Raw genomic sequence first — 26,948 nt, 5'->3', positions numbered from 1 at the left:
CAATTAAGCACCCCCCATAAAATGTCCCCCATTGAGTGTCCCCAAATGGGTGTCCCCAATTAAGCACCCCCCATAAAATGTCCCCCATAAAATGTCCCCAATTGGGTGTCCCCCATGGAGCATCCCCCATAAAATGTCCCCCATTGGGTGTCCCCCACGGAGCATCCCCCCAAAAATGTCCCCAATTGAGTGTCCCCAATTAAACACCCCCCATAAAATGCCCCCCCGTTGAGTGTCCCCCATGGAGCTGCTTGGGGACAGGGTGCTCAGGGGACACGGTGCTTGGGGACATGCATGGCACGCTTCTTGGGGACACTCTGCTTGGGGACACAGTGCCTGGGGACACCCCGTTTGGGGACAGCATGGCACACTGCTTGGGGACACCCTGCTTGGGGACACGCATGGCACATTCCTTGGGGACATGCATGGCCTGCTGCTTGGGGACACTCTGCTTGGGGACATGATGCTTGGGGACACCCTGCTTGGGGACATGCATGGCACACTGTTTGGGGACACGCTGCTCGGGGGACACGTGGCTTGGGGACATGCATGGCACGCTTCTTGGGGACACTCTGCTTGGGGACATGCATGGCATGCTTCTTGGGGACATGCTGCTTGGGGACACCCTGCTTGGGGACACAATGATCAGGGAAATGCATGGCATGCTTCTTGGGGACACGCTGCTTGGGGACACGGTGCCCATGGACACACTGCTTGGGGTCACGCATGGCACACTGCTTGGGGACACTGCTCAGGGACATGACACTCGGGGAAATGCATGACACACTGCTTGGGGACATTGTTTGGGGACACTGCTTGGGGACACAGCTCGGGGCCACGCGTTGCCTGCAGCTCGCGGGCGCGCTGCTTGGGGATGCGCCGCTTGGGGACGCACCTGGGGGACACGCCTGGCACCGCACGGGGACAACGCCTGGCACGCTGCTTGGGGACAACGCCTGTCACCGCATGGGGAGGGGACACTCCTGTCACCGCATGGGGAGGGGACACTCCTGACACTCTGCCCCTGGGAGAGGGGAGGGCCGAGCCTTGTGCAATACCTGGCCGGAGGCGTGGAGAGGGAGGGGGGGGACACGGCGCATAAATAGCAGGGTGGCGGCCGGGGAGGGGACAAGGCCACCATGGAGGTGACAACAACCCTGCTGCTGCTCCTGGGGCTCTCCCTCCTCCTCTTGGTGGCCCTGCGGGGGTCCCGGGGGGACGGCGGCCGCCTGCCCCCCGGCCCGACCCCGTTGCCCCTGATCGGGAACCTGCTGCAGATCTCCCCGTCCCGCACCCTGCAGTCGCTCCTCAAGGTGGGCAGGGGGTGGCTTTGTGGGGGGGGGGGGGGGGGGGGACGGGGACGGCGACGCGGCGGGGGGTCCCCCCGGGGTCACCCACCTCCCGTTGTCCCCCGTGCCAGCTGCGGGACGTCTACGGCCCCGTCTTCACCGTCTACCTGGGGACGCGGCGCGTGGTGGTGCTGTGCGGGCACGCGGCCGTGCGCGAGGCGCTGGTGGAGCACGCCGAGGAGTTCGCCGGCCGCGGGCGCTTGCCCACCGTGGAGAAGACCTTCAACGGGCACGGTGAGGGGCTGGGGGGGGGTCACCAAGCTCCCCCCCCCCTGCTTGGGGACACCCCAGTGTTGTGGGGACATCGTCCTCCGTGGGGGCATCCCGCCGTGGGGACATCCCGCCGTGGGGATGCTTCTCCTGTGGGGTCGCCCTTTCCGTGGGGACTTCTCGCCATGGTGATGTCCCCCCATGGGGACACCCCACCCATGGGGTCACCTCTCCTGTGGGGACACCCCACCCATGGGGTCACTCCTCGGTGGGGACACCCCACCCATGGGGACACCCCTCCCCTAGGGTCACCCCACCCACGGGGTCACCCTTCCCATGGGGACAGCCCAGCGCGGTGATGTCCCACCATGGGGACACCCCACCATGGGGTCACCCCTCCCATGGGGTCACCTCTCCTGTGGGGTCACCCCTCCCTGGGGACATCCCTCCCATGGGGACACCCCTCCATGGTGTCATCCCCCCTATGGGGACACCCCACCCTGGGGCCATCCCACTATGGGGACACCCATCCCATGGGGTCACCTCTTCCATGGGGACACCCCCCCATAGTGTCACCCTCCCCTGTGGGGACACCCCCCATAGGGTCACCCCCCTATATGGGGACACCCCCCCCATAGTGTCACCCTCCCATATGGTGCCACCCCACCGTGGTGACACCCTTCCATGGGGACACCCCCCCATATTGTGTCACCCCCCATAGTGCCCCCCCCCCCATAATGTCACCCCCCCATACGGGGTCACCCCCCCACGGTGCCCCCCTCCCACCCCATTGCCTCTCCATAAGCCCACCCCATTGCCCCCCACCCTCACGGCACCCTACCCCGTGGTGCGCCGCCCCAAACCCACTGTTCTCTACCCCCCTCCCCGACCCCCCCAGGGGTGGTTTTCTCCAACGGGGAGCGCTGGAAGCAGCTGCGCCGCTTCTCCCTCACCGTCCTCCGCGATTTCGGCATGGGGAGGAAGAGCATCGAGGGGCGCATCCAGGAGGAGGCTCAGTTCCTGCTGCAGGAGCTCCGCAACACCCAAGGTACCCGGGGACAGGGGGGGGCACCACGGGGTTAGGGGGCGGCGAGGCCCTTCCGGTAGCTGATTTTTTGAAATTTGGCCCCAAAAGGGAAGCCCTTCGACCCCACGTACACGCTGAGCTGCGCCGTGTCCAACGTCATCTGCTCCATCGTTTTCGGCGACCGCTTCGACTACCAGGACGCCGAGTTCCTGGCGCTGCTGCGGATGATCAACGAGACCTTTCGGGAGCTCAGCACCCCCTGGGCGCAGGTTGGGCGCTGAGCTGGGGTCCCGGAGCCTATGGGGGGGGCTTCTTCCCACCCCCTGCTCAATTTTTTCGCCCCCCCTTGAAGCTTTATGACATGAACGAGACCCTGCTCCAGTTCATCCCCGGCCCCCAGACCAAAATCTACAACCTGCTGGAGGGGATGCGGCGCTTCATCGCCCGCCGCGTGCGCGCCAACGCCGAAACCCTGGACCCCAGCTGCCCCCGAGACTTCATCGACTGCTTCCTCCTGCAGATGGAGAAGGTGCGGGGGCCCTGGGGGTGGGAATCGAGCCCCCCCCCGGGGCGATCCCGCACCTCCCCGCCTTGTTTGCGCACCTTGGGGTTGATCCTGCACGTCCCGGCTTGCTCGCGCGCTGTGCCGGTTGGTCCTGTGCCCTCTGGGTTGTTTGCAGGCCCCGAATGAGCCTGCACCCATGGGTCCCAGCCTGCACCCCTGGGTTCCGTCCTGCACCCATGGGTTCTGTCCTGCACCCCTGGGATCCATCCTGCACCCCCATCACCCGTGCATGCCCCAAAATAATCCTGCACCCCCAGGATCCATCCTGCACCCCTGGGTTCCGTCCTGCACCTCCGGGTTCCGTCCTGCACCCCGTCACCCGTGCACGCCCCAAAGGAATCCTGCACCCCATCATTTTTGCACGCCCCGGCTTCCATCCTGCACCCCGTCACCCGTGCACGCCCCGAAGTCATCCTGCACCCCTGGCTTTCATCCTGCACCCCTGGGTTCCGTCCTGCACCCCGTCACCCGCGCACGCCCCAAAACAATCCTGCTCCCCATCATTTTTGCACGCCCCAAAGCAATCCTCCGCCCCTGGATTTCCTCCTGCTCCCCGCCACCCGCAGCAACCCCGTGCCCCGGCACTTTTGCACGCCCCGGATTTCGCCTTCACCCCAACACCCCGGCACTCCCCCGGGCCTGACCCTGCACACGGCCCCCTCCCACGCCGCATTTTTCCCCCCCCCCATAAGGAAAAAGAGAACCCAGACTCGGCGTTCAACATCAAGGACCTGGAGCTCACCACGCTCAACCTCTTCTTCGCCGGCACCGAGACCGTCAGCTCCACGCTGCGCTACGGCTTCGTCCTGCTGATGAAGCACCCCAGGGTGCTGGGTGAGTGAAGGGAACCCCCCGAGGGACCCCCCCCCCGATGGCCCGGTGCTGAGCGGGACCCTCGTTTCGTGCCGCAGAGAAGGTGCACGAGGAGATCGACCGGGTGATCGGGCGCGACCGCGCGCCCACCGTGGAGGACCGCAGCCGCATGCCCTACACGGACGCCGTCATCCACGAGATCCAGCGCGTCAGCGACATCATCCCCATGAACGTGCCCCACACCGTCACCCGGGACACCCACTTCCGCGGCTACCTGCTGCCCAAGGTGACCCCGGGGTCCTGGGGGGGATAGGGGGGACGGGGGGGGGCTGCGTCCCGTGGCCCCACGCGCCCCGCTCCGTGCGCCCTGCCCCTTGCACCTTGCCCTCTGTGCGCTCGGCTCCGTGCTCGCTGCCCCCGTGCTCGCTGCCCAGTGCAAGCCAGTCCCTTGCATGGCTCCGTGCATGGTGCGTGAGCACGCTGCTCTGTGCATGTTTGCCTGCTGCTCCTGCAGCCTGCTGCATGCACCTTGCTCTGTGTGCGTCCTGCTGCATGCACCTCGCTGCATGCACACTGCCCCTGCATCCTGCTGCATGCACCTTGCTGGACATGCACCCTGCTGCATGCACACTGCTGCACATGCAACCTGCTGCATGCACCTTGCTGTGTGTGTGTGTCCTGCTGCATGCATCTTGTTGCACGTGCACCCTGCTGCATGTACCTTGCTGCGTGCACACTGCTCCTGCATCCTGCTGCATGCACCTTGCTGTGTGTGCACCTCGCTGCATGCACACTGCTGCACATACAACCTGCTGCATGCACACTGCCCCTGCACCCTGATGCATGCACCTTGCTGTGTGTGCACCCTGCTGCATGCATGCTGCCTGTGCACCCCACTGCATGCACCTCGCTGCACTTGCACCTTACTGCACGCACACTGCCTGTGCACTGTGCTGCATGCACCTTGCTGCACGTGCATCCTGCTGCATGCACCCTGCTGCACGCATGTCACCTGTGCACCCTGCTGCATGCACCTTGCTGTACATGCACCTTGCTGCATGCACCCTGCTACAAGCACCCTGCCTGTGCATCCTGCTGCATGCACCTTGCTGTACATGCACCTTGCTGCATGCACCCTGCTACAAGCACCCTGCCTGTGCTCCCTGCTGCATGCACCTTGCTGCATGCACCCTGCCCCTGCCCCTTGCTCCATGCACCCAGCTCCACGCACACCCCCCCCCCACGCCCCCCCTGCCCCAACCACGCCACCAAACCCCCTTTTACCCCCCCTCCCAGGGCACGGACGTGTACCCCCTGCTCAGCACGGCCCTGCACGACCCCTCCATGTTCAAGCACCCCCACACCTTCAGCCCCGAAAACTTCCTGGACGACAGCGGCCGCTTCAAGAAGAACGACGCCTTCGTGCCCTTCTCCTCAGGTAGGGACAGCAAACTGGGGGGGCCCTGCACCCCCCCCAGGCCCCGTGCACCCCCATAACCCCCCCCCGCTTTGTGCTTGCAGGCAAGCGCGTGTGCCTGGGGGAGGCCCTGGCGAGGATGGAGCTCTTCCTCTTCCTCACCACCATCCTGCAAAACCTCCGCCTGCAGCCGCTGCAGCCCCCGGAGGAGCTCCCGGACACCCCCTTGGAGAGCGGCTTCGCCAACATCCCCCCCATCTACCAGCTGCGCATGCTGCCCCGCTGACCCCCCCCCTACACCCCGTGCCCCCCACCCCGAATAAATTTGCAGCTGCTGCTGCTGCTTCGCTCCGTGGTCTCGACGCGTGGAGGGTGCTGAGGGGGGGGTTAGGGGGGTGCTGGGACCCCCGGCGCTGTCCCATGGGGTGTGCAAGGAGCCTCGGGGGCGTGCAAAGCCGTGCAACGCCCGAAAAGGGGCGTGCAAGACACGGGGAGCTGTGCAAAGCCCTGAATGAGGCAGACAAAGCCGTGCAAAGCCATGCAAAGCCGTGCAACGCCCCCAGTGCAGTCGTGCAGAACCCCAGGGCCAGCACCCAAAGGTGCTCCGCGGTGCACAGCCCCGAGCCGGGCTCGCAGGGAGCACGCAGAGACGTGCGAGCAAAGCCCAACCCAAGCGTGCAGAGGGTGCAGCCGTGCAAAGCCCCGAGCCGAGCATGCAGAGCCCTGCAGGGCCATGCAAAACCCCAAGGGAATCCCACAGAGCCCTGCAGGGCCATGCAAAACCCCAAGGGAATCCCACAGAGCCCTGCAGGGCCATGCAAAACCCCCAAACATGCATGCAGGGAGCATGTAGGGCCGTGCAAAACCCCAAAACAACCCCACAGAGCCATGCAAAGCCATGCAAAGCCCCAAAGCAAGCATGCAGAGAGCACGCAGGACCATGCAAAACCCCAAGGGAATCCCACAGAGCCCTGCAGGACCATGCAAAACCCCAAGGGAATCCCACAGAGCCCTGCAGGACCATGCAAAACCCCAAGGGAATCCCACAGAGCCCTGCAGGACCATGCAAAACCCCAAGGGAATCCCACAGAGCCCTGCAGGACCATGCAAAACCCCAAGGGAATCCCACAGAGTCATGCAGGACCATGCAAAACCCCAAAGCAATCCCGCAGAGTCATGCAAAGCCATGCAAAACCCCAAAGCAATCCTGCAGAGTCATGCAAAGCCATGCAAAACCCCAAAGCAATCCTGCAGAGTCATGCAAAGCCATGCAAAACCCCAAAGCAATCCTGCAGAGTCATGCAAAGCCATGCAAAACCCCAAAGCAATCCTGCAGAGTCATGCAAAGCCATGCAAAACCCCAAAGCAATCCTGCAGAGTCATGCAAAGCCATGCAAAACCCCAAAGCAATCCTGCAGAGTCATGCAAAGCCATGCAAAACCCCAAAGCAATCCTGCAGAGTCATGCAAAGCCATGCAAAACCCCAAAGCAATCCTGCTGAGTCATGCAAAGCCATGCAAAACCCCAAAGCAGGCATGCACAGAGCATGCAGGACCATGCAAAACCCCAAAACAACCCTGCAGAGCCATGCAGAGCCGCGCAAAGCCCCCCAAAAGACGCGCTGCGGTGGCAGGAGGTGGGGGGGTGGCCGTGGGGTGGCACTGTGCGCCCCCCCCGCCCGATGCCCATGGGTGCCAGGAGCTGCGGCTCGGCCTTGGCACCGTTCAAGGGCACCCCGGGGACCTGCAGGGAGGGGACGGGGCTTGCAAAAGAGGGGTCAAGGGTTGCAGGGAAGGGGCAAGGTTCGAGGCAGAGCAGCGAGGCTTGCAGCACCGGGGGAGAGGTTGGCAGCATTTGGGGGGGGGGCTGCAAGAAGGGGAGGGGGGATGGAGCTTGGGGAGGGGGTCTGTGGGAAAGGGAGGGGGGTTCAAGGTTGGGGAGGGGGGCTGCAGGTTGGGGAGGGGGTGTGTAAGAAGGGGAGGGGGTCTAAAATGTGGGGAGGGGGTTTAGAGGATGGGGAGGGGGGCTGCAAGAAGGGGAGAGGGATTAAAGGTTGGGGAGGGGGGCTGCAAGAAAGGGAGGGGGTCTCCAGTTTGGAGAGGGGGTCTGCAGGTTGGGGAGGGGGGTCTAAAATTTGGGGAGGGGGGTCTAAAATTTGGGGAGGGGGGTCTAAAATTTGGGGAGGGGGTCTGCAAGAAGGGGAGAGGGTTTGAAATTTGGGGAGGGGGGCTGCAGGCTGGGAAGGGGTCTGCAAGAAAAGGGGGGGGGGCTGCAAGTTGGGGAGGGGTCCTACAGCTTGGGGAGGGGGTCTGAAGCTTGGGGAGGGGGCCTAAAATTCGGGGAGGGGGCCTAAAATTCGGGGAGGGGGCTGCATCAGAGGACCAGGCTTTGCACAGAGCGCCGGGGGCGCACCGGGTGCCGCCGCCACCCTTGGGTGCTGCTGGGACCCAGCTGCCCCTTGCCCCCCAGGTGCCCTGACCCCAAACCCAGCGATCCCGTTCCCTGCAGCACCCCGGGGTGCCGGGGTTCACCCTTGGGTGCCACACCTTCAGCATGGAGCTGCTGGGTGCCACCACCCTCCTCCTCCTCGCCCTGGCCACGGTGGCCCTGGTGGCCCGGTGGCAGAAGGAGCGGAGCCGAAATTTGCCCCCGGGGCCGCTGGCGCTGCCTTTCGTGGGGAACCTGCTGCAGTTGGGGACCGGACCCACCCATAAAGTCTTCCGCAAGGTGAGGGGTGTGGGACACCCCCGGGGGAGCACCCTAGGGTGCTGGGGGAGGGATGGGGGGACCCCAAGGGGGTGGGTGGCCCATGTGGTGCACAGGGATGCTGCAGAGCCCCAGGGATGCCCCATAGGGCACCCAAAGGACCCTGCAGGACCCCAAGGACACCCCAAGGACACCCCAAGGGCACCCTAAGGATGCTGCATTACCCCAAGAACACCCCACGAGGCACCCTAAGGACCCTGCAGCACCCTAAAGACACCCCATGGGGCACCCTAAGGATGTTACATTACCTCATGAGGCACCCTAAGGACCCTGCAGCACCCCAGGGACACTCCATAGGGCACCCCAAGGACCTGGCAGCACCCCAAGGACACCCCATAGGACACCCTAAGGATGTTACATTACCCCATGGGGCACCCTAAGGATCCTGCAGCACCCTAAAGACACCCCATAGGGCACCCTAAGGACCCTGCAGCACCCCAGGGACACCCCATAGGGCACCCTAAGGACCTGGCAGCACCCCAAGAACACCCCATAGGGCACCCTAATTATTCTGCATTGCCCCAAGTGGCACCCTAAGGACGCTTCAGCACCCCAGAATACCCCATGAGTTGCCCTAAGGACACTGCAGCACCCCAAAGACACCCCATGGAGCACCCTAAGGACACCGCAGCACCCTGAGGACACCCCACAGGGCACCCTAAGGATGTTGCATTACCCCATGGGGCACCCTAAGGATCCTGCAGCACCCTAAAGACACCCCATAGGGCACCCTAAGGACCCTACAGACCCCTAAAGACACCCCATAGGGCACCCTAAGGACCCTGCAGCACCCCAGGGACACCCCATAGGGCACCCTAATGATATTACATTACCCCATGGGGCACCCTAAGGATGCTGCAGAACCCCAAGGACACCACATAGGGCACCCTAAGGACCCTGAAGCACCCCAGGGACACCCCACAGGGCACCCTAGGGACCTGGCAGCACCCCAAGGACACCCCATGGGGCACCCTAATGATGCTGCATTACCCCATGGGACACCCTAATGACCCTGCAGCACCCCAGGGACACTCCATAGGGCACCCTAAGGACCCTACAGACCCCTAAAGACACCCCATAGGGCACCCTAAGGACCCTGCAGCACCCCAAGGACACCCCATAGGACACCCTAAGGATGTTACATTACCCCATGGGGCACCCTAAGGATCCTGCAGCACCCTAAAGACACCCCATAGGGCACCCTAAGGACCCTGCAGCACCCCAGGGACACCCCATAGGGCACCCTAAGGACCTGGCAGCACCCCAAGAACACCCCATAGGGCACCCTAATTATTCTGCATTGCCCCAAGTGGCACCCTAAGGACGCTTCAGCACCCCAGAATACCCCATGAGTTGCCCTAAGGACACTGCAGCACCCCAAAGACACCCCATGGAGCACCCTAAGGACACCGCAGCACCCTGAGGACACCCCACAGGGCACCCTAAGGATGTTGCATTACCCCATGGGACACCCTAAGGATCCTGCAGCACCCTAAAGACACCCCATAGGGCACCCTAAGGACCCTACAGACCCCTAAAGACAACCCATAGGGCACCCTAAGGACCCTACAGACCCCTAAAGACACCCCATAGGGCACCCTAAGGACCCTGCAGCACCCCAGGGACACCCCATAGGGCACCCTAATGATATTACATTACCCCATGGGGCACCCTAAGGATGCTGCAGAACCCCAAGGACACCACATAGGGCACCCTAAGGACCCTGAAGCACCCCAGGGACACCCCACAGGGCACCCTAGGGACCTGGCAGCACCCCAAGGACACCCCATGGGGCACCCTAATGATGCTGCATTACCCCATGGGACACCCTAATGACCCTGCAGCACCCCAAGGACACCCCAAGTGTCATCCTAAGGATGCTGCAGCACCCCAGGGACACCACCTAGGGCACCCTAAGGACCCTACAGACCCCTAAAGACACCCCACATGGCACCCTAAGGACCTGGCAGCACCCCAAGGACACCCCATGGGGCACCCTAAGGATGCTGCATTACCCCAAGGACACCCCATAGGGCACCCTAAGGACCCTACAGACCCCTAAAGACACCCCACATGGCACCCTAAGGACATTGCAGCACCCCAAGGACACCCCATAGGGCACCCTAAGGATGCTGCATTACCCCATGGGGCACCCTAAGGACCCTACAGCACCCCAGGGACACCCCATAGGGCACCCTAAGGACCCTACAGACCCCTAAAGACACCCCATAGGGCACCCTAAGGACCCTGCAGCACCCCAGGGACACCCCATAGGGCACCCTAAGGATGTTACATTACCCCATGGGGCACCCTAAGGACCCTGCAGCACCCCAAGGACACCCCATAGGGCACCCTAAGGACCCTACAGACCCCTAAAGACACCCCATAGGGCACCCTAAGGACCCTGCAGCACCCCAAGGACACCCCATAGGGCACCCTAATGATATTACATTACCCCATGGGGCACCCTAAGGACCCTGCAGCACCCCAGGGACTCCCCATAGGGCACCCTAATGATATTACATTACCCCGTGGGGCACCCTAAGGATGCTGCAGAACCCCAAGGACACCCCATAGGGCACCCTAAGGATGCTGCATTACCCCAAGGACACCCCATAGGGCACCCTAAGGACATTACAGCACCCCAAGGACACCCCATAGGGCACCCTAAGGATGCTGCATTACCCCAAGGACACCCCATAGGGCACCCTAAGGACCCTACAGACCCCTAAAGACACCCCACATGGCACCCTAAGGACATTGCAGCACCCCAAGGACACCCCATAGGGCACCCTAATGATATTACATTACCCCATGGGGCACCCTAAGGATGCTGCAGAACCCCAAGGACACCCCACAGGGCACCCTAAGGACCCTGCAGCACCCCAGCGACTCCGGGTACCCCGCGCAGCACCCACGGGCGCTGAGCACCCCGGGGGCGGGATGTCTCCCTTCTCCCCGCAGCTGAGCGAGAAGTACGGCCCCGTCTTCTCGCTGCGCTTCGGCTCGCAGCGGGTGGTGGTGGTCTTCGGCTACGAGGCGCTGCGGGAGGTGCTGGTGACGCGGGGGGACGAGTTCACCGCCCGCGGCCGCTTCCCCATCGCCGAAAAAGCCAACCGAAACCTGGGGCTCTTCATGAGCAACGGGGCGGTGTGGGCGCAGACGCGCCGCTTCACCCTGGCCACCCTGCGCGATTTCGGCATGGGCAAGCGCGGGCTGGAGGAGCAGGTCCAGGAGGAGACGGGGCTGCTGCTGCAGGAGCTGGCGAGGAGCCAAGGTGGGCAGCGGGGATGGGGCTCACGGGGTGGGGAGGCGCGGACCCCGAGACCCCACGGTGGGTCCCCGAATGGTGCAGGGCGTCCCCTGGATCCTGGCATGCTGCTGACGGCGGCCGTGGGCAACAGCATCTGCCGCATCCTCTTCGGGCACCGCTTCGACTACGGGGACGAGCAGTACCTGGACGCGCTGCGGCGCGTCGCCCAAAATTTCCTGCTGGAGAGCTCGGCCATCGGCAAGGTGAGGTCTTAAAAAGTTGGGTTGGGGGGGCTCGAAGCGCAAGGAAACCCCCCGGGAACCCCCCGGGAACCTCCTGGGAACCCCCCGGGAACGGCTCCGGGCGTCTCCTCGCAGCTCTACAACATCCTACCCGGCCTCCTGGAGCTCCTGCCCGGCTCCCACTGGACTTTTTTCCACAACACCTTCTTCGTCCAAGACTTCTTGACCAAGAAGGTGGAGGAGAACGCGGTCGCCGGCGAGCCCACCACCGCCCCCCGCGACTTCGCCGACGCCTTCTTGCGGAAGATGGAGCAGGTAGAGGAGGACGGGCGCAGGGTGAGGGGGTTACAGGGGTCGAACCCCCTTTTTTTTTTTTTTTTTTTTCTTTTTTTGTAGGAAAAGGAGAACCCCGAGACGGCCTTCACGCAGGACAACCTGCGGGTGACGGTGTTCGACGTCTTCCTGGCGGGGACGGAGACCACCAGCATGACCCTGCGCTACTGCCTGATGGTGCTGCTCCGGCACCCCGACGTGGCAGGTGGGAGGACCCCCGGGGACATCGGGGAGGGGGGGGACACCCCGGGAGGTCCCCACCACCCCAACCCCGCCGCGACCCCTTCCAGAGAAGATCCATGAGGAGATCGAGCGGGTGATCGGGACGGAGCGGCTGCCGGCGCTGCGGGACCGGGCGGCCATGCCCTACACCGACGCGGTGATCCACGAGGTGCAGCGGTACCTCGACCTCATCCCCCTCGGCTTCATCCGCACGGTGCAACGCGACACGCCGCTCGGCGGCTTCACCATCCCCAAGGTGCGGGCGCGCCGTGGGTCGATCGCTCGCGTGCTTCGTCGTTGAGTGCTAATTGCACCACGTGCTTGATTGCCGATTGCTTGCACGGCGGGCTTGGTCAACGGTGTTGGTTGCACGGCGAGCTTAAGGGGTGTTGAGCGTGCAATGGTCTTCGTTGCTTATTGATTGCATGATGGTCTTTGTTGCTTGTCCATTGCATGATGGTCTTCGTTGCTTATTGATTGCCCAACGGTCTTTGTTGCTTATTGATTGCCCAACGGTCTTCGTTGCTTGTCCAATGCACTACAGTCTTCGTTTTCATTGCTTATTGATTGCACAATGGTCTTCGTTGCTTATTGATTGCACGACAGTCTTCGTTGCTTATCAATTGCACGATGGTCTGCGTTGCTTGTTGATTGCACGATGGTCTGCGTTGCTTTGCATGACGGTCTTTGTTGCTTATTGATTGCCCAATGGTCTTCGTTGCTTGTCCATTGCACGACAGCCTTCGTTTTCGTTGCTTATTGATTGCACAATGGTCTTCGTTGCTTGTTGCTTGTGTGATGGTCTTCGTTGCTTATTAATTGCACGACTTTTGTTGTTTATTGACTGCATGACCATCTTCATTGCTTGTCGATCACATGATGGTCTTTGTTGCGTATCGATTGCACGACAGTCTTCATTGCTTATCGATTGCACGATGGTCTTTGTTGCTTGTTGATCGTGTGATGGTCTTTGTTGCTTCTAAATTGCACGACGGTCTTTGTGCTTGCTGATTATGTGATGGTCTCCATTGCTTCTAAGTTGCACAACCGTCTTCGTTGCTTATTGATTGCACGACGTTCCTCATTCCTTATTGATTGCACGACGTTCCTCATTCCTTATTGATTGCACGACGTTCCTCATTCCTTATTGATTGCACGACGGTCTTCGTTGCTCATTGATTGCATGACCTTTGCTGCTTATTGCTTGCACAACGACCTTTGTTGTTTATTGATTGTGCGATGGTCTTCGTTGCCTGTCGATCTCCCGATGATCTTCGTCGCTTATTGATTGTGCAACGGTCTTCGTTGCTTATCGATTGCACGATGGTCTTCATTACTTATTGATTGCATGATGGTCTTCGTTGCTTATCGATTGCACGCTTCATCGCTACTAATTAGACGATTTGCATAATCATTGATTGCACAGCATGGTCCATCATTGGTTATTACTCACACGATGGGCTTATCGATGCCGTTGATTGCACAGCATGCTTAATTGTTATTAATCCTGCAACGACCTTCATTGATTCTTCATTAATCGAGTGTCATCTGATTGCTTATCAATTTGTCAACGAGCGTTAATTAGACAACATGCTTTGTCATCGTTCATGGATCGTGACCATGGACTGTGTTCCTCGCTTCATGGCTGCAAAATTGCTTCGTCACTGTTTGCTAATTGCCTCGTCACCGTTGATAGCGGGCGCTCCACCATTGGCCGCTAATTGCGTGGCCGCGCGGCGTGCTTAGTCATTGTTTATTGATTAATTCCCCGCTCGCACGACATAATTAATCATTGACTGCAATTGCACCGCGTGCCCGGCGGCTGCGCATTGATGACGTTGGGTTAATTATTAATTATCGTTTGCCCGGCTTGTTTGCCATCAATACCCGTGGTTAATTATTGCCTGTCGGGCTGGGGGGGGGGTATCCAAAATGTCCCCATGGTGTCCCCCCCCCCTAATTAGGGCTGCACCATCTACCCCGTCCTGAGCTCGGTGCTGAAGGACCCCCGGTACTTCAAAAACCCCGAAACCTTCGACCCCCAACACTTCTTGGACGAGAAGGGGGCGTTCAAGAAGAACGAAGCCTTCATCCCCTTCTCTGCAGGTGGGCCGGGGACCCCCCCCCGTAAATCCAGGGGGCGTGGGGACCCCCCCGATCCACGGGGGACCCCCACGGAGGGTGGGTGACGGCCCCGTGTCCCCGCAGGGAAGCGGATGTGCCTGGGGGAGAGCATGGCGCGGACGCAGCTCTTCCTCTTCCTCACCGCCCTCCTGCAGCGCTTTCGGCTGCGGATCCCCCCCGGGGAAGCCCCCCCGGATCTCAGCCCCCGGGTCAGCGGCATCTCCAACGTCCCCTGGGCCTTACGGGTCTGCTTCTGTCCCCGCTGACGCGCCCCCCCCCATCCCCCGAAAACGCCGCGTCCCAAAGCCTGCCGAGGATGGAGACGCCGAAAATGCTTCAAATCATGGGTAAAACCCCCCAAAATGCCTCAAATCATGGGTAAAACCCCCAAAATGCCTCAAATCATGGGTAAAAACACCAAAATCCCGCATTGCAAACCCTGCCGAAGATGGAGACCCCAAAAATATCACATCCCAAATCCTGCCGAGGATGGAGACCCCCAAAATGCCTCAAATCATGGGTAAAAACCCCAAAATGCCTCAAATCATGGGTAAAAACACCCAAATCCCATATCCCAAATCCTGCTGGGGTTGGAAACGTCGCATCCCAAACCCTGCCAAGGATGGAGACCCCAAAAATGCCTCAAATCATGGGTAAAAACACCCAAATCCTGTGTCCCAAAGCCTGCGGAGGATGGAGACCCCAAAAATGTCACGTCCCAAATCCTGCCGAGGATGGAGACCCCCAAAATGTCTCAAATCATGGGTAAAAACACCAAAATCCCATGACCCAAACCCTGCCAAGGATGGAGACCCCAAAAACATCGTGTCCCATACAATGCTGAGGATGGACACCCCAAAATCCTGTGTCCCAAACCCTGCTGGGGATGGAGACCCCAAAAATATCACATCCCAAATCCTGCCAAGGATGGAGACCCCAAAAACGTCATGTCCCAAATCCTGTCAAGAATGGAGACCCCAAAAATGTCACATCCCAAATCCTGCCGAGGATGGAGACCCCCAAAATGCCTCAAATCATGGGTAAAAACACCCAAATCCCGCATCTCAAACCCTGCCGAAGATGGAGACCTCAAAAATATCACATCCCAAATCCTGCTGAGGATGGAGACCCCGAAAACGCCTCAAATCATGGGTAAAACCACCAAAATCTCATGTCCCAAACCCAGTCACGGATGGAGACCCCACAAATTTTGCATCCCAAACCCTGCCGAGGATGGAGACCCCAAAATCCCTGCATCGCTCACGGCGCACCGAGGACGGAGCCCCCCAAGCCCCCTCCCCAAACCCCCAACACCCCAAATAAATCAGCATTTCCCCCCCTCAACACGAGCAGAGCCGGGCGAGGGCTTGTAGGGTTTTTATGGGGTCGCCCTCGGTGTGGAGGGTGGATGAGGTCAGGGGGACCCTATAGGAGAGGAGGGGGGTCCCAAAAACCCGTGCCCCCCACCCCGTACCTGGGGAGGGGGCCAGGAGGGCGTCGTTGTGCTTGTAGGGCCCGATCCCGTCCCGAAAATGTTTGGGGTCGAAGGCTCGGGGTGATATTGGGGTCGTGGGGGGGGCGAGGGAGAGGGGTTTTGGGGGGGACATGGGGCTGAAGGGGGTTGAGGGGGATTTAGGGGGGATTTGAGGGGGTCTGGGGGGAATCTGGGGGGGGGATTTGAGGGGTTTTGGGGGGATGAAAGGGCTCGGGGGGGATTTGGGGAGGATTGGAGGGGGTCTGCTGCACCCCAAAAGTGCTTGGGGGGGATTTGGGGGGGATTAGGGGGGATTTGGGGGGCTTGGAGGGGGTCTCCTGCACCCCAAATGTACCAGGGGGAATTTGGGGGGGATTTGAGGGAATTTGGGGGGATTTGGGGGTGATGAAAGGGCTCGGGGGGGATTTGGGGAGGATTTGGGGGGGATTTGGGGGGCTTGGAGGGGGTCTCCTGCACCCCAAATGCACCAGGGGGGGCTGGGGGAGACCTGAAGGGGTCAGGGGGGAATTTGGGGGGGGATTGGGGGGGGATTTGGGGGTGTCCCCCCCCCCCAAAAAACGCACCAGGAGCCGGGCGCTGGAAAACACGAACCTTTATGGACCCGAGTCACATTTCCACAGCCTGCAGCTGGACGAAAAATTGCTTTTTTTTCCTCTTTTTTCCCTTTTTTTTTTCTATTTTTTTTTTTCTATTTTTTTTTTTTTTCCAAGAGAACGCGTCCGACACCGCCCGGGACCCCCCCCCCCCAGAACCAGCTGCCCCCCCCCCCACCCCGTGCAAGTGCAATAAATAACACGAAGAGAAGCCAGAAAAAAAAAAAAAAGCCCCCCCCCAAAAAAAAAAGCCACCCCCTGGGGGGGTCTGGGGGTCCTGGGGGGGGTCTGGGGGTCCTGGGGGGGGTCTGGGGGTCCTGGGGGGCCCCCCCGGGGTCCCCAAGGGTTTGGGGACAAAGGTGGGGGGTTTTTTTTTGGGGGGGGGGGGGGCACAGGCTAGCAGCTTCCAGCAAAAGGCAAATTAAAGTCCCTGGGGGGGGGGGGGGCGGAGTGCTTCACATCATCCCCCCCCCCAAAAAAAGAAAAAAAAACACCATTTTTGGGGAGAAAAATGCAAAAATAAGGGGCGGGGCGGGGCGTTTTCACCATTCCCGCCCCGATTTGCCCCCCCCCCCCCCCCTTTCATTCAGGCACCCCCCCAGCCCCAAATCGCTGCCGTCAGCCAGCGGCAGCGCTCGGGGGGGGGTCACAAATGAGCTGAGCCCCCCCCCGAGATGCTCTGGGGGGGGGGACACGGGGATAAGACCCCCCCCCCGGCACGACGGGGACGGAAGGCGCCACGGTTGGGGGCGTCGAGGGTCCTGGGGGGGTCCTGGGGGGGTCCTGGGGGGGTCACGGGGCCGGGGGGGGGGCTCGGCGAGAGAGGCACGTGGTCCTGGGGGGGCAAAAAGGAGAAAAAAAATTATTTGGGACCCCCCCGGAGGGGGAAGGAGCCGGCGCTGGAGGGGCAGAGAGAGGGGTCCTGGGTGGGGGGGGGGGGGCTGAAATTAGGGGGGGATAATTTTGGGGTAATTTCAGGATAATTTGGGGATTATTTGGGGGGTATTGGGGATAATTTGGGGGTAATTTGGGGATAATTTGGGGGGTATTTCGGGGATAATTTGGGGATAATTAATTTGGGGATATTTGGGGGATATTTGGGGGACATTTGGGGGACATTTGGGGGGTCTCACCTAGCAGCTGCACTGCTGCCTGCTGGGCGCCTGCGCCCCCCGGGGCTGCCGGAGCTGGCGCAGGGAGGCGTCCCCGTATTGGATCCCCGACCCCATCCGCTCCGGGTCCAGCTCGCCTGCAAGGCATAAAAATCCCCCAAAAAACGATCAGGGAGGGGTTGGGACCCCCCCCGAAACCACCCCGAGACCCAAAAGAACCCCAAAAGTCCCAAATCCCCGTCCTTACCCGACTCAATTTTATTCAGGGTGGTCCTGGCGCATTTTAGGAACGCCTCCTCCACATTCTCCCCCGTCAAGGGGCTGAAGTCCCCCAAAACCCCCCCAAACGCCCTCCAAACCCCCCCCAAGACCTCTCCAAGACCCCCCCAAAACCCAAAAGAACCCCAAAAGTCCCAAATTCCCGTCCTTACCCGACTCAATTTTATTCAGGATGGTCCTGGTGCATTTTAGGAACTCTTCCTCCACGTTCTCCCCCATCAATGCCCTGGAGCCCCCCGAACCGCCCCCGAAACCCCTCCAAGAGCCCCCTAAAACCCCCTTGAGACCCAAAAGAGTCCCAAAAGAACCCCAGAAGTCCCAAATTCCCGTCCTTACCCGACTCAATTTTATTCAGGATGGTCCTGGTGCATTTTAGGAACGCCTCCTCCACGTTCTCCCACCTCAAAGCACTGGAGTCCCCCAAAACCCATCCAAAACCCCTCCAAGACCTCCTCAACCCCCCCCTAAGACCTAAAAGAACCCCAAAAGTCCCAAATTCCCATCCTTACCTGACTCAATTTTATTCAGGATGGTCCCAGTGCATTTTAGGAACGCTTCCTCCACGTTCTCCCCCATCTACACGCTGGAGCCCCCCAAAACACTCCTGAAATCCCCCTGAGACTCCCCCAAAACCCCTCCAAGACCCTCCCCAAAACCGAAAAGAACCCCAAAAGTCCCAAATTCCCATCCTTACCTGACTCGATTTTATTCGGGATGGTTCTGGTGCATTTTAGGAACGCTTCCTCCACGTTCTCCCCAGTCAAGGGGCTGGACATCACCGAAATCCCCCCGAAACCCCTCCGAGAGCCCCTTAAAACCCCCTTGAGACCCAAAAGAGTCCCAAAAGAACCCCAAAAGTCCCAAATTCCCATCCTTACCCGACTCAATTTTATTCAGGATGGTCCTGGCGCATTTCAGGAACGCCTCCTCCACGTTCTCCCCCGTCAAGGCGCTGGTCTCCAAGAACATCAGCTCTTGGGTGACGGGCAAAAAAAAAGACAAAACTCATTAACTCAGCACTAACGAACCCCCCAGGGGGGAGGGGGATAAAATTTGGGATTTGGGGTCTCTCACCATTCTCCTGGGCAAAACGGGAGGCCTCGAGGAAGGTCACCTCCCTGTCGGCGTCCAGGTCCTTCTTGTTCCCGCAGAGGATGATGACGATGTTGGGGCTGGCGAGGGTGCGCGCGTCCGTCAACCAGTTGGTCAACGCGTTGTAGGTCTCCCGGCTGGGTTTTGGGGTTAGAAAGGGAAAAAAAAGGGTTCAGAGGGGGACTCGAGGGGGTTAAAAGGGTTTTTTTGGGGTGCTGGGGGGGTTTTGGAGCCCCCCGGGGTGTGGGGTTTACCTGGTGATGTCGTAGACGAGCAGCGCGCCCGCCGCGCCGCGGTAATAGCTCCTCGTCACCGACCTGAAGGGGGGAGGAAAATGAGGGTGTGGGGGGGCCCTAAAGATCTTTTTTGGGGGTTGAATGGGATGTGGAGACCCCCCCCCCAGGCAAAAAAATGGGGGAGCTCCTTAGCAGGAGGGAAAATGGGTCCAAAAAACGGCGTTTTTAGGACTTTTCCATGAGTTGACGCAGATCCTTGGCCGTTGACATACTCAACGGGTTGGGGTCTTCCCAAATTTTGGGTATGGGGGCTTTGAAAAGAGCCCCCCCAGGGGTGTTTTACCCATTTTTAATGTAAATAAACCTGATAATCCCAAATTTTGGGTACAGGATGCTTCAAAGAGAGGCCTCCTGGAGATGTTTTACCCATTTTTGGTGTTAGTAAACCCAATAATCCCAAATTTTAGGTACGGGATGCTTCAAATGGAGCCCTCCCCGAGGTGTTTCACCCATTTCTGGTATAAATAAACCAAATAATCCCAAATTTCGGGTAAGGAATGCTTTGAGAAGAGCCCTTCTGGAGATGTTCCACCCCCTTTTGGTGTAAATAAACCCAATAATCCCCAATTTTGGGTACAGGATGCTTCAGTTGGAGCCCTCTCAGGGATGTTTTACCCATTTTTTGTAAAAATAAACCTGATAATCTCAAATTTTGGGTATTGGATGCTTCTAAGAAAGCCCTCACAGAGGCATTTTACCCATTTTTGGTGTAAATAACCCCAATAATCCCAAATTTTGGCTAAGAGACTCTTCCAAAAGAGCCTCCCCAGGGGTGTTTCACCCCCTTTTGGTGTAAATAACCCCAATAATCCCAAATTTTGGGTATGGGATACTTCAAATGGAGCCCTCCCAAGGCTCTTTCACCCTTTTGGGGTACAAACAAAGGATCCCAAGACCCGGGGGACCCCCAAAATCACCCGGTGCCCCCCCCGTACCTGAACCTCTCCTGCCCGGCCGTGTCCCAGATCTGCAGCTTCACCGTCTTGCCGCCCACGTTGACCACCTTGGAGCCGAATTCCACCCCGATCGTGTGGTTCGAGTCCTGCTTGACTGCGGGGCAGCAGCCGTGAGACCAAAATGGGTCAAAAACATCATTTTTTGGTCATTTATCCCCCCAGAAATTTAAGAAGTAAGGGGATAAACAAGGATTTGGCAGGAAAACCGAGGCAGCCCCCCCAAAAACCTTCCTGAACCGCCACCAAATCCTGCGGGCATCAAAGCGAGGGAGGTTTGGGAATTAAAAAATGCCCCTTTTTTGTTTTTTTTTCCCCAAAAAGCGAGGCGGGAGGTGCTTACATTTGTTCTCGATGAACTGGTGGAGCAGGCAGGACTTCCCCGTGCCTGCGCTGCCGATCACCAGGAACTTGAAGAGGAAATCTGCGGGGAAAAAAGGGGGGTGGGGGGGGAAACAGGGGGGCGATGCTCGGCTTAACGGGCGCCGTTCGTTAGCGGGGAGGGCTTAACGAGCTGCCTTAATGGGGCTGGGAAGGCTCCGAGCTCGCTGGGGTTTTCCCAGCCCCAAATAACCCACATAGGGCCCCCACAGACCCTATAGGGGCCCCACAGAACCCCATAGGACCCCTCCCCAATAGGGAGCCCCACAGACCCCCTATAGGGTCCCCATCCCATAGGGAGCCCCCAAACCCCCCCCATAGGGCTCCTGCCCCATAGAGAGCCCCACAGGCCCCCATGGGCTCCCCTATACGGCCCCCACCCCATAGAGAGCCCCACAGACCCCCTATAGGGCCCCTGCCCCATAGGGAGCCCCACAGACCCCTTATAGGGCCCCCATCCCATATAGAGCCCCACAGCCCCCCCAAGGACTCCCCATAGGGCCCCCACCCCTCCCCCACAACCCCAAATACCCCCCCAACCCCACACAGACCCCATAACCCCCCCCCCAAGACCCCCAAAACCTCCCCCAGGACCCCCAAATCCCCTCAGAACCCCCCAAGACCCCCCCAAAAAAACCCAAACCCCTCCACAGGGACTCAGAGGCCCCCCAGGACCCCCCAAAACCCCCTCAGAACCCCAAAATCCCCCTCAGGACACCCCCCCACCACCCCAGGGCCCCAAAACCCCCTCAGGACCCCCCCAAATCCCCACAAACCCCCCCAAGACCCCCCCCAAACCCCCTGCAAAGGGCCTCAGGGCCACCCCAGGACCCCCAAAACCGACCCCCAAAGACCCCAACCCCCCCCCCTCAGGACCCCAAATCCCCCCCGAGCCCCCCCCCCGCCCACCGTAGGTCTCGGACATGGCTGGAGCCGGGCCGGGCCCCGCCGCCGCCGCCTCCGGTCCGTACGGAAGGGGAGCGGGCACAATATGGCGGCGCCCAGCGGAGCCGCTTCCGGCCGTACGGAAGCGATGGGGAAACAATATGGCGGCTCCCAACGGAACCACTTCCGGTCCTTATATAGAAGGAGGGCGCAATATGGCGGCGCCCAACGAAGCCGGTTCCGGTCCGTATGGAAGGGGAGAGGAAACGCAATATGGCGGCGCCCAGCGGAGCAACTTCCGGTCCGTAGGCAAAGGATAGGGGAGCAATATGGCGGTGCCCAACGGAGCCGGTTCCGGTCCGTAAGTAAAGGATAGGGGAGGAATATGGCGGCGCCCAGTAGAGTCACTTCCGGTCCGTACGGATGGGGAGAGGAAACACAATACGGTGGCGCCCAAAGGAGCCGGTTCCGGTCCGTACGGAAAGGATAGGGGAACAATATGGCGGCGCCCAGCGAAGCCACTTCCGGTCCATATAGGAAGGGGAGAGGAAACACAACATGGCGGCGCCCAGCGGAGCGACTTCGGGCCATGTGCGCCTGCGCAAAGGGGAGTGTGCCAATAGAGGGGCGGGGCCAAAGAGGAACTTGGGTGCTAAGCAGTGTGGTCAGTGTGGGCGTGGTTAGGTGGGTGTGGGCGTGGTTAGGGGGCGTGGCCAGCGCAGCGCAGAGGAGCCCGGCCCCATAGACCCCCCCCGGCCCTATAAAACCCCCCCAGACCCCCCCCAACCCCATAAATCCCCCCCCAGTCCCCAAAATCCCCCCCCCAGCCCCATAAATCCCCCCGTGACCCCATAAATCCCCCCCCAGCCCCATAAATCCCCCCCCAGCCCCCCAAATCCCCCCCCAGGCCCCATAAATCCCCTCCCCAACCCCATAAATTCTCCCCCCAGCCCCCCAAAAACGCCACAGGGCCCCCCCCCGTGAAAAAAAAAACAGGGGGTTTTATTCCAGCAAGCGCCAGGTGCAATGTCTGCCCCACAGACCCTGGGTACAACGCTCGGCTTGGGGACACCCCCGTGTCCGTGTGTGTCCCCCCCCAAAAAAAAAGGATCGCTGGCACCTGGGGGGGGGGGCACAGCAGCCCCGTACGGCCCCCCCCCCGGAGAAAAAATTTGAAAAAACGGAGGAAATTTGGGGAGAAAGGGGGGAGTTTGGGGACAAACTTACCTCCTAGAGGGGGGAAAAAGGGGGGAGAAACCCAAATTGGGGAGGGGGGGGGGGGGGGGCAAGAAAATTTGGGGGGGGGGGATCGTGGGGGCGGGGGGGGCGGCTTTTTTGGGTTCATTTCTTGGCGAAGGAGATCTTCATGGCGTTGTTTTGGGTGATTTTGAAGCCCTGCAGGGCGTCGCGGGCGGCCCCCGCCTGCACCTCGGTGTCGAACTCGACGAAGGCGATGTCGTGGCGGCCGGGCACCAGGCGGACCTCTTTGAAGCCTGGGAACCTTTTTGGGGGGTTAAAAAACACGGGGGGGGGTTAAAAATTATGGGGGGGGGGTCCAGGAGGTGTTGGGACCCCCCCCCTTAATTAAAAATCCCCCCCCCCCCACACTTACTGGTTGAAGAGCATGGAGAGCATCAGCTCGTTGGTCTCCTCCGGGAGGTTGGTGAGGAAGAGGATGTGGTTGGGGGGGTTCTCGGAGAGCTGGGGGGGGGGGAAAAAATTGGGGGGGTGAACGTTAAGGCCCCCCCCCCGCGATCCTAAAATCGTGACAACCCCCCCCCCCCCCCCCCGCGGGAAAAAAAAGCACCCCCCCCCCCAAAAAAAAAAACCACGGGGTGCTGCCCCCACCGCATGCCCCCTGACCCCAAAATCGGGGTTTTTTTGTGTGTTTTTTTATTTTTTCTCGAGGGGGGGGGCAAATTTTGCGCCCCCCCCCCTTTTCTAAACTCACCGTCTGCGGGGGGGGGCATCTGCCCCGGCATCACCTGCTGGGGGGGCAAGGCCCCGGGGGGGGGGATCATGCCCGGCGGAGGCATGTAGGGGGGGCATCGCGCGGGGCGCCTGGCTCAGCGGCGGCATCCCCTGCGGGAGAGAGACGGGCTCAGCGCCCCCCCCCCGCCCCCCCCCCATTAAAAAACGACCCCCCCCCCCACCGTCGCCGTGGCCCCCACCGGTGTGGCGGCCCCCCCCGGGGCGGTTTTTCTTGGCGGCGGGGGGGGTCTTGGCCCTTGGGCTTCCGTTTCTCCGCTTGCGGTCGCGCTCGACGAAGGTGCCCTTCATCTTGGCGATGATGTCCGAGTCGGTCTTGGCGTACTGGATGCGCTGGGGGGGGGGGAAAATATTCAGGGGGGGGGCGTAGAAATATCTGGGGGGGGGGTCAGGAAATAGTTTGGGGGGGGTTGGGGTATGTTTGGGGGGGGAATTGGCACGTTAAAGGGGGAAAAAGTCGGTTTATTGGGGGAAAAGATGGCAAAATGTGGTGGTGGGGGGGGCTTAAAAATATCCGGGGGGGGTCAAAAAATAGAGGGGGGGGTCATGAAAAATATTTTTGGGGGGTCAGGAAATAGTTGGGGGGGTTGGGGTATGTTTTGGGGGGGAAATCAGCGTTTTATAGGGGGAAAAAGTCAATTTATGGGGGGAAAAGGTGGCAAAATGTTGAGGGGGGGGCACAGAAAAATACTTGGGGGGGGTCAAAAAATAGTTGGGGGGGCATGAAAAATATTTTGGGGGGGTCAGGAAATATTTGGGGGGGGTTGGGGTATGGTTTGGGGGGGAATTGGCGTTTTATAGGGGAAAAAGTCCATTTATGGGGGGAAAAGGTGGCAAAATGTGGTGGTGGGGGGCTTAAAAATATCTGGGGGAGTCAAAAAATAGAGGGGGGGTCATGAAAAATACTGGGGGGGTGCATGAAAAATTTTTGATATGTTTTTACCAATCCATTATTGGTAGAAAATCCTTTGGGGGGGGGAAATCCCATTGTGTGGGGATGAAATCCCATGGGGGGGGGCAAAAATGAGATTATTTGGGGCAAAAATGAGATTACGGGGGGGAAATCCTATTATTGGGGGGAAATTTCTTTCCGGGGGGGCTCATCCTAGAAAGGGAAGCCCTTCATTGGGGGGGGGGGAATGAGATTACAGAGGAGATAAAAGAGATTAAGGGGGGGGAAATGAGATTATTGGGGGAAAAAATGAGATTATGGAGAGGAAAAATCCCATTATAGGGGAAAATCCAATTACGGGGGACGGGAAATGAGATTACGGAGGGGAAAAATAAGATTAAGAGGAGGAAAGATGAGATTACGGAGGGGAAAAATCCCATTATGGGGAGGGAATCAGATTACGGAGGGGAAAAATGAGATTATGGGGAGAAAAATTAGGTTAAGAGAGGGAAAAATGAGATTACAGGGGGAAAAATGAGATTATGGAGGAGAAAAATGAGATTATAGGGGAAAATGAGATTAAGGGGGGGAAATGAGATTAAGGGGGGGAAAAATGAGATTAAGGAGTGAGAAAAATGAGATTAAGGGGGGAAAAATGAGATTGAAAGGGGACAAAATGAGATTATGAAGGGGAAAATGAGATTATGAAGAAGAAAATGAGATTATGGAGGGGAAAAAATGAGATTAAGGGGGAAAAAATGAGATTACACGGTAGAAAAATGAGATTATGGAGGGGAAAATGAGATTATGAAGGGGAAAATGAGATTATGGAGGGGAAAAAATGAGATTAAGGGGGAAAAAATGAGATTAAGGGGGAAAAAATGAGATTAAGGGGGAAAAAATGAGATTACACGGTAGAAAAATGAGATTATGGAGGGGAAAATGAGATTATGGAGGGGAAAATGAGATTATGGAGGGGAAAATGAGATTATGGAGGGGAAAATGAGATTATGGAGGAGTAATTTCAATCCGGGGGGGCTCACCATGGGCTTGTCGTAGAAGGGGAAGCCCTGCATGGAGCGCAGCGCGTTGGTGGCGCTGCCCAGCTCCTTGAAGATGACGAAGGCCTGGCCCCGCATGCGCAGGCTGCGCGACACCAGGATGTCCAGGATCTGCCCAAACTGCGAGAAGATGGCGTACAGCGACTTCTTCAGCTCTGCGGGCGGGATTACGGGGTTATTCCAGGGATTACGGGGTTATTTGAGGGGATTAGGGGATTATTTGGGGGATTAGGGGGGAGAGAGAACCACCCCGGGTCCCCACCGTGCTCTTTTCAGGTCCCTTGCGGGTAGCCCGAGGTCCTCAGGATTTTCTTGGGGGATTTGCGATGATTTAGGGGATTATTTAGGGGATTTAAGGGATTATTTAGGGAATTAGGGGATTATTTGGGGGATTAGGGGATTATTTGGGGGATTAGGGGGAGAGAGAACCCCCTCGGGTGTCCCCTCTGCGCTCTTTTTGGGTCCCTCTTTGGGATGTCCAAAATCTGCCCAAACGGCAAGAAGACAGCGTACAGCGACTTCTTCAATTCTGCAGGTGGGATTATGGGATTATTTGGGAGATTAGGGGATTATTTAGTGAATTTGGGGCTTTAGGGTGGAGAGAGAACCCCCCAGGTCCCCACCACGCTCCTTTTGGGTCCCTCGCGGGGAACCCACATCCCTTGAGGGCTTTCTTGGGGACTTGTGGGGATTTAGGGGATTATTTACAGGATTTGGGGGGATTATTTAGGGGAATTAGGGGATTATTTAGGTGATTAATGGGATTATTTAGGTGGTTAATGGGATTATTTATGGGATTTAGGAGCCCCCGTTCCTCAAGGGGTTTTGGGGAGGACTTTTGGGGTGTCCCCATCCCTTGTGGGGATTTGGGGGATTATTTATGGGACTGGGGGGGGTTACTTAATGGGATTAAGGGATTATTTAGGGGAATTAAGGGATTATTTTGGGGGCGGGGGGCCCCTCACCATCTTTTTTGATCTTCTCGTTGAGGTTGTTGATGTAGATGGTGTGGTTGGGGCGCGCCTCCTGCACCGCCATGCTGCCTCTGGGGGGGGGGACACAGCAGGGCCACGGTCAGCAAGGGGTTAACGACCCCCCCAGGACCCCCAAATCCCCCCCAGGACCCCCAAATCTCCCCACAGAGCCCCCCCCGGACCCCCAAATCCCCCCTCAGAGACCCCCCAGGACCCCTACATTCCCCTCAGGATCCCCCAGAACCCTCCCCAGGACCCCCAAATGCCCCTCAGGGCCTCTCAGGACCCCCCCCCAGACCCACAAATCCCCCCCAGGCTCCCCCCACAAGACCCCCAAATGGCATTGGGGGTCTCCTAGGACCCGCCAAATACCCTCGGGACCCCCCCCAGGACCCCTCAGGACCCCCAAATCCCCCTCAGGATCCTTCAGGACCCCCCTGAGCCCCCCTAGAACCCCCCAAAAGACCCCCTAATACGACTGGGGGTCCCCCAGGACCCCCAAATACCCCCTAAGACCCCCCATGACCTCCCCCAAGAGCCCTCAGGGTCCTTCAGGACCCCCCCCAAGAGCCCCAAATCCTCCCCAGGACCCCCAAAATCCCCCTAGGACCCCCAAGCCCCCCCC

The 26,948-nt window shown here is 59.4% G+C and overlaps 3 protein-coding genes across 3 annotated transcripts; 1 reads left to right on the top strand and 2 right to left on the bottom strand.

The window, feature by feature from the left end:
• Window positions 1-1,139: 1,139 nt before the first annotated feature.
• LOC311220614 (uncharacterized protein) lies at window positions 1,140-14,587 on the top strand (the record flags this gene model as incomplete). The annotated part of the gene is made up of 16 exons (XM_084304174.1): window positions 1,140-1,313; window positions 1,421-1,583; window positions 2,458-2,607; window positions 2,695-2,855; window positions 2,939-3,115; window positions 3,844-3,985; window positions 4,063-4,250; window positions 5,261-5,402; window positions 5,486-5,657; window positions 7,934-8,108; window positions 11,112-11,663; window positions 11,778-11,957; window positions 12,039-12,180; window positions 12,266-12,453; window positions 14,162-14,303; window positions 14,406-14,587. The coding sequence occupies 16 exons, from the start codon at window positions 1,140-1,142 to the stop codon at window positions 14,585-14,587; spliced, it is 3,030 nt and encodes a 1,009-aa protein (XP_084160300.1).
• A 2,392-nt stretch (window positions 14,588-16,979) lies between these two features.
• Window positions 16,980-21,572, bottom strand: RAB4B (RAB4B, member RAS oncogene family). Its single transcript, XM_084304191.1, has 8 exons — window positions 21,432-21,572; window positions 20,485-20,565; window positions 20,124-20,238; window positions 19,147-19,209; window positions 18,875-19,029; window positions 18,679-18,774; window positions 17,543-17,658; window positions 16,980-17,244 (listed from the first exon to the last, which is right to left on the bottom strand). Exons 1-7 carry the CDS (start codon window positions 21,445-21,447, stop codon window positions 17,543-17,545), a joined length of 642 nt encoding a protein of 213 aa, XP_084160317.1. The 5' UTR covers window positions 21,448-21,572; the 3' UTR covers window positions 16,980-17,244.
• A 1,036-nt stretch (window positions 21,573-22,608) lies between these two features.
• Window positions 22,609-26,390, bottom strand: SNRPA (small nuclear ribonucleoprotein polypeptide A). Its single transcript, XM_084304208.1, is given in 7 exon segments — window positions 22,609-22,908; window positions 23,020-23,108; window positions 23,359-23,373; window positions 23,375-23,453; window positions 23,455-23,729; window positions 25,332-25,504; window positions 26,315-26,390. Coding segments are annotated over 7 exon segments (864 nt in total). The 5' UTR covers window positions 26,388-26,390; the 3' UTR covers window positions 22,609-22,748.
• Between the last annotated feature and the right edge of the window lie 558 nt (window positions 26,391-26,948).

The sequence above is a fragment of the Netta rufina genome, assembly GCF_964035555.1.
Source record: "Netta rufina genome assembly, chromosome: 36".
Taxonomy (NCBI): domain Eukaryota; kingdom Metazoa; phylum Chordata; class Aves; order Anseriformes; family Anatidae; genus Netta; species Netta rufina.
The sequence above is the reverse complement of the archived record's forward strand: the minus strand, read 5'-3'. Positions and strand labels throughout refer to the sequence as shown.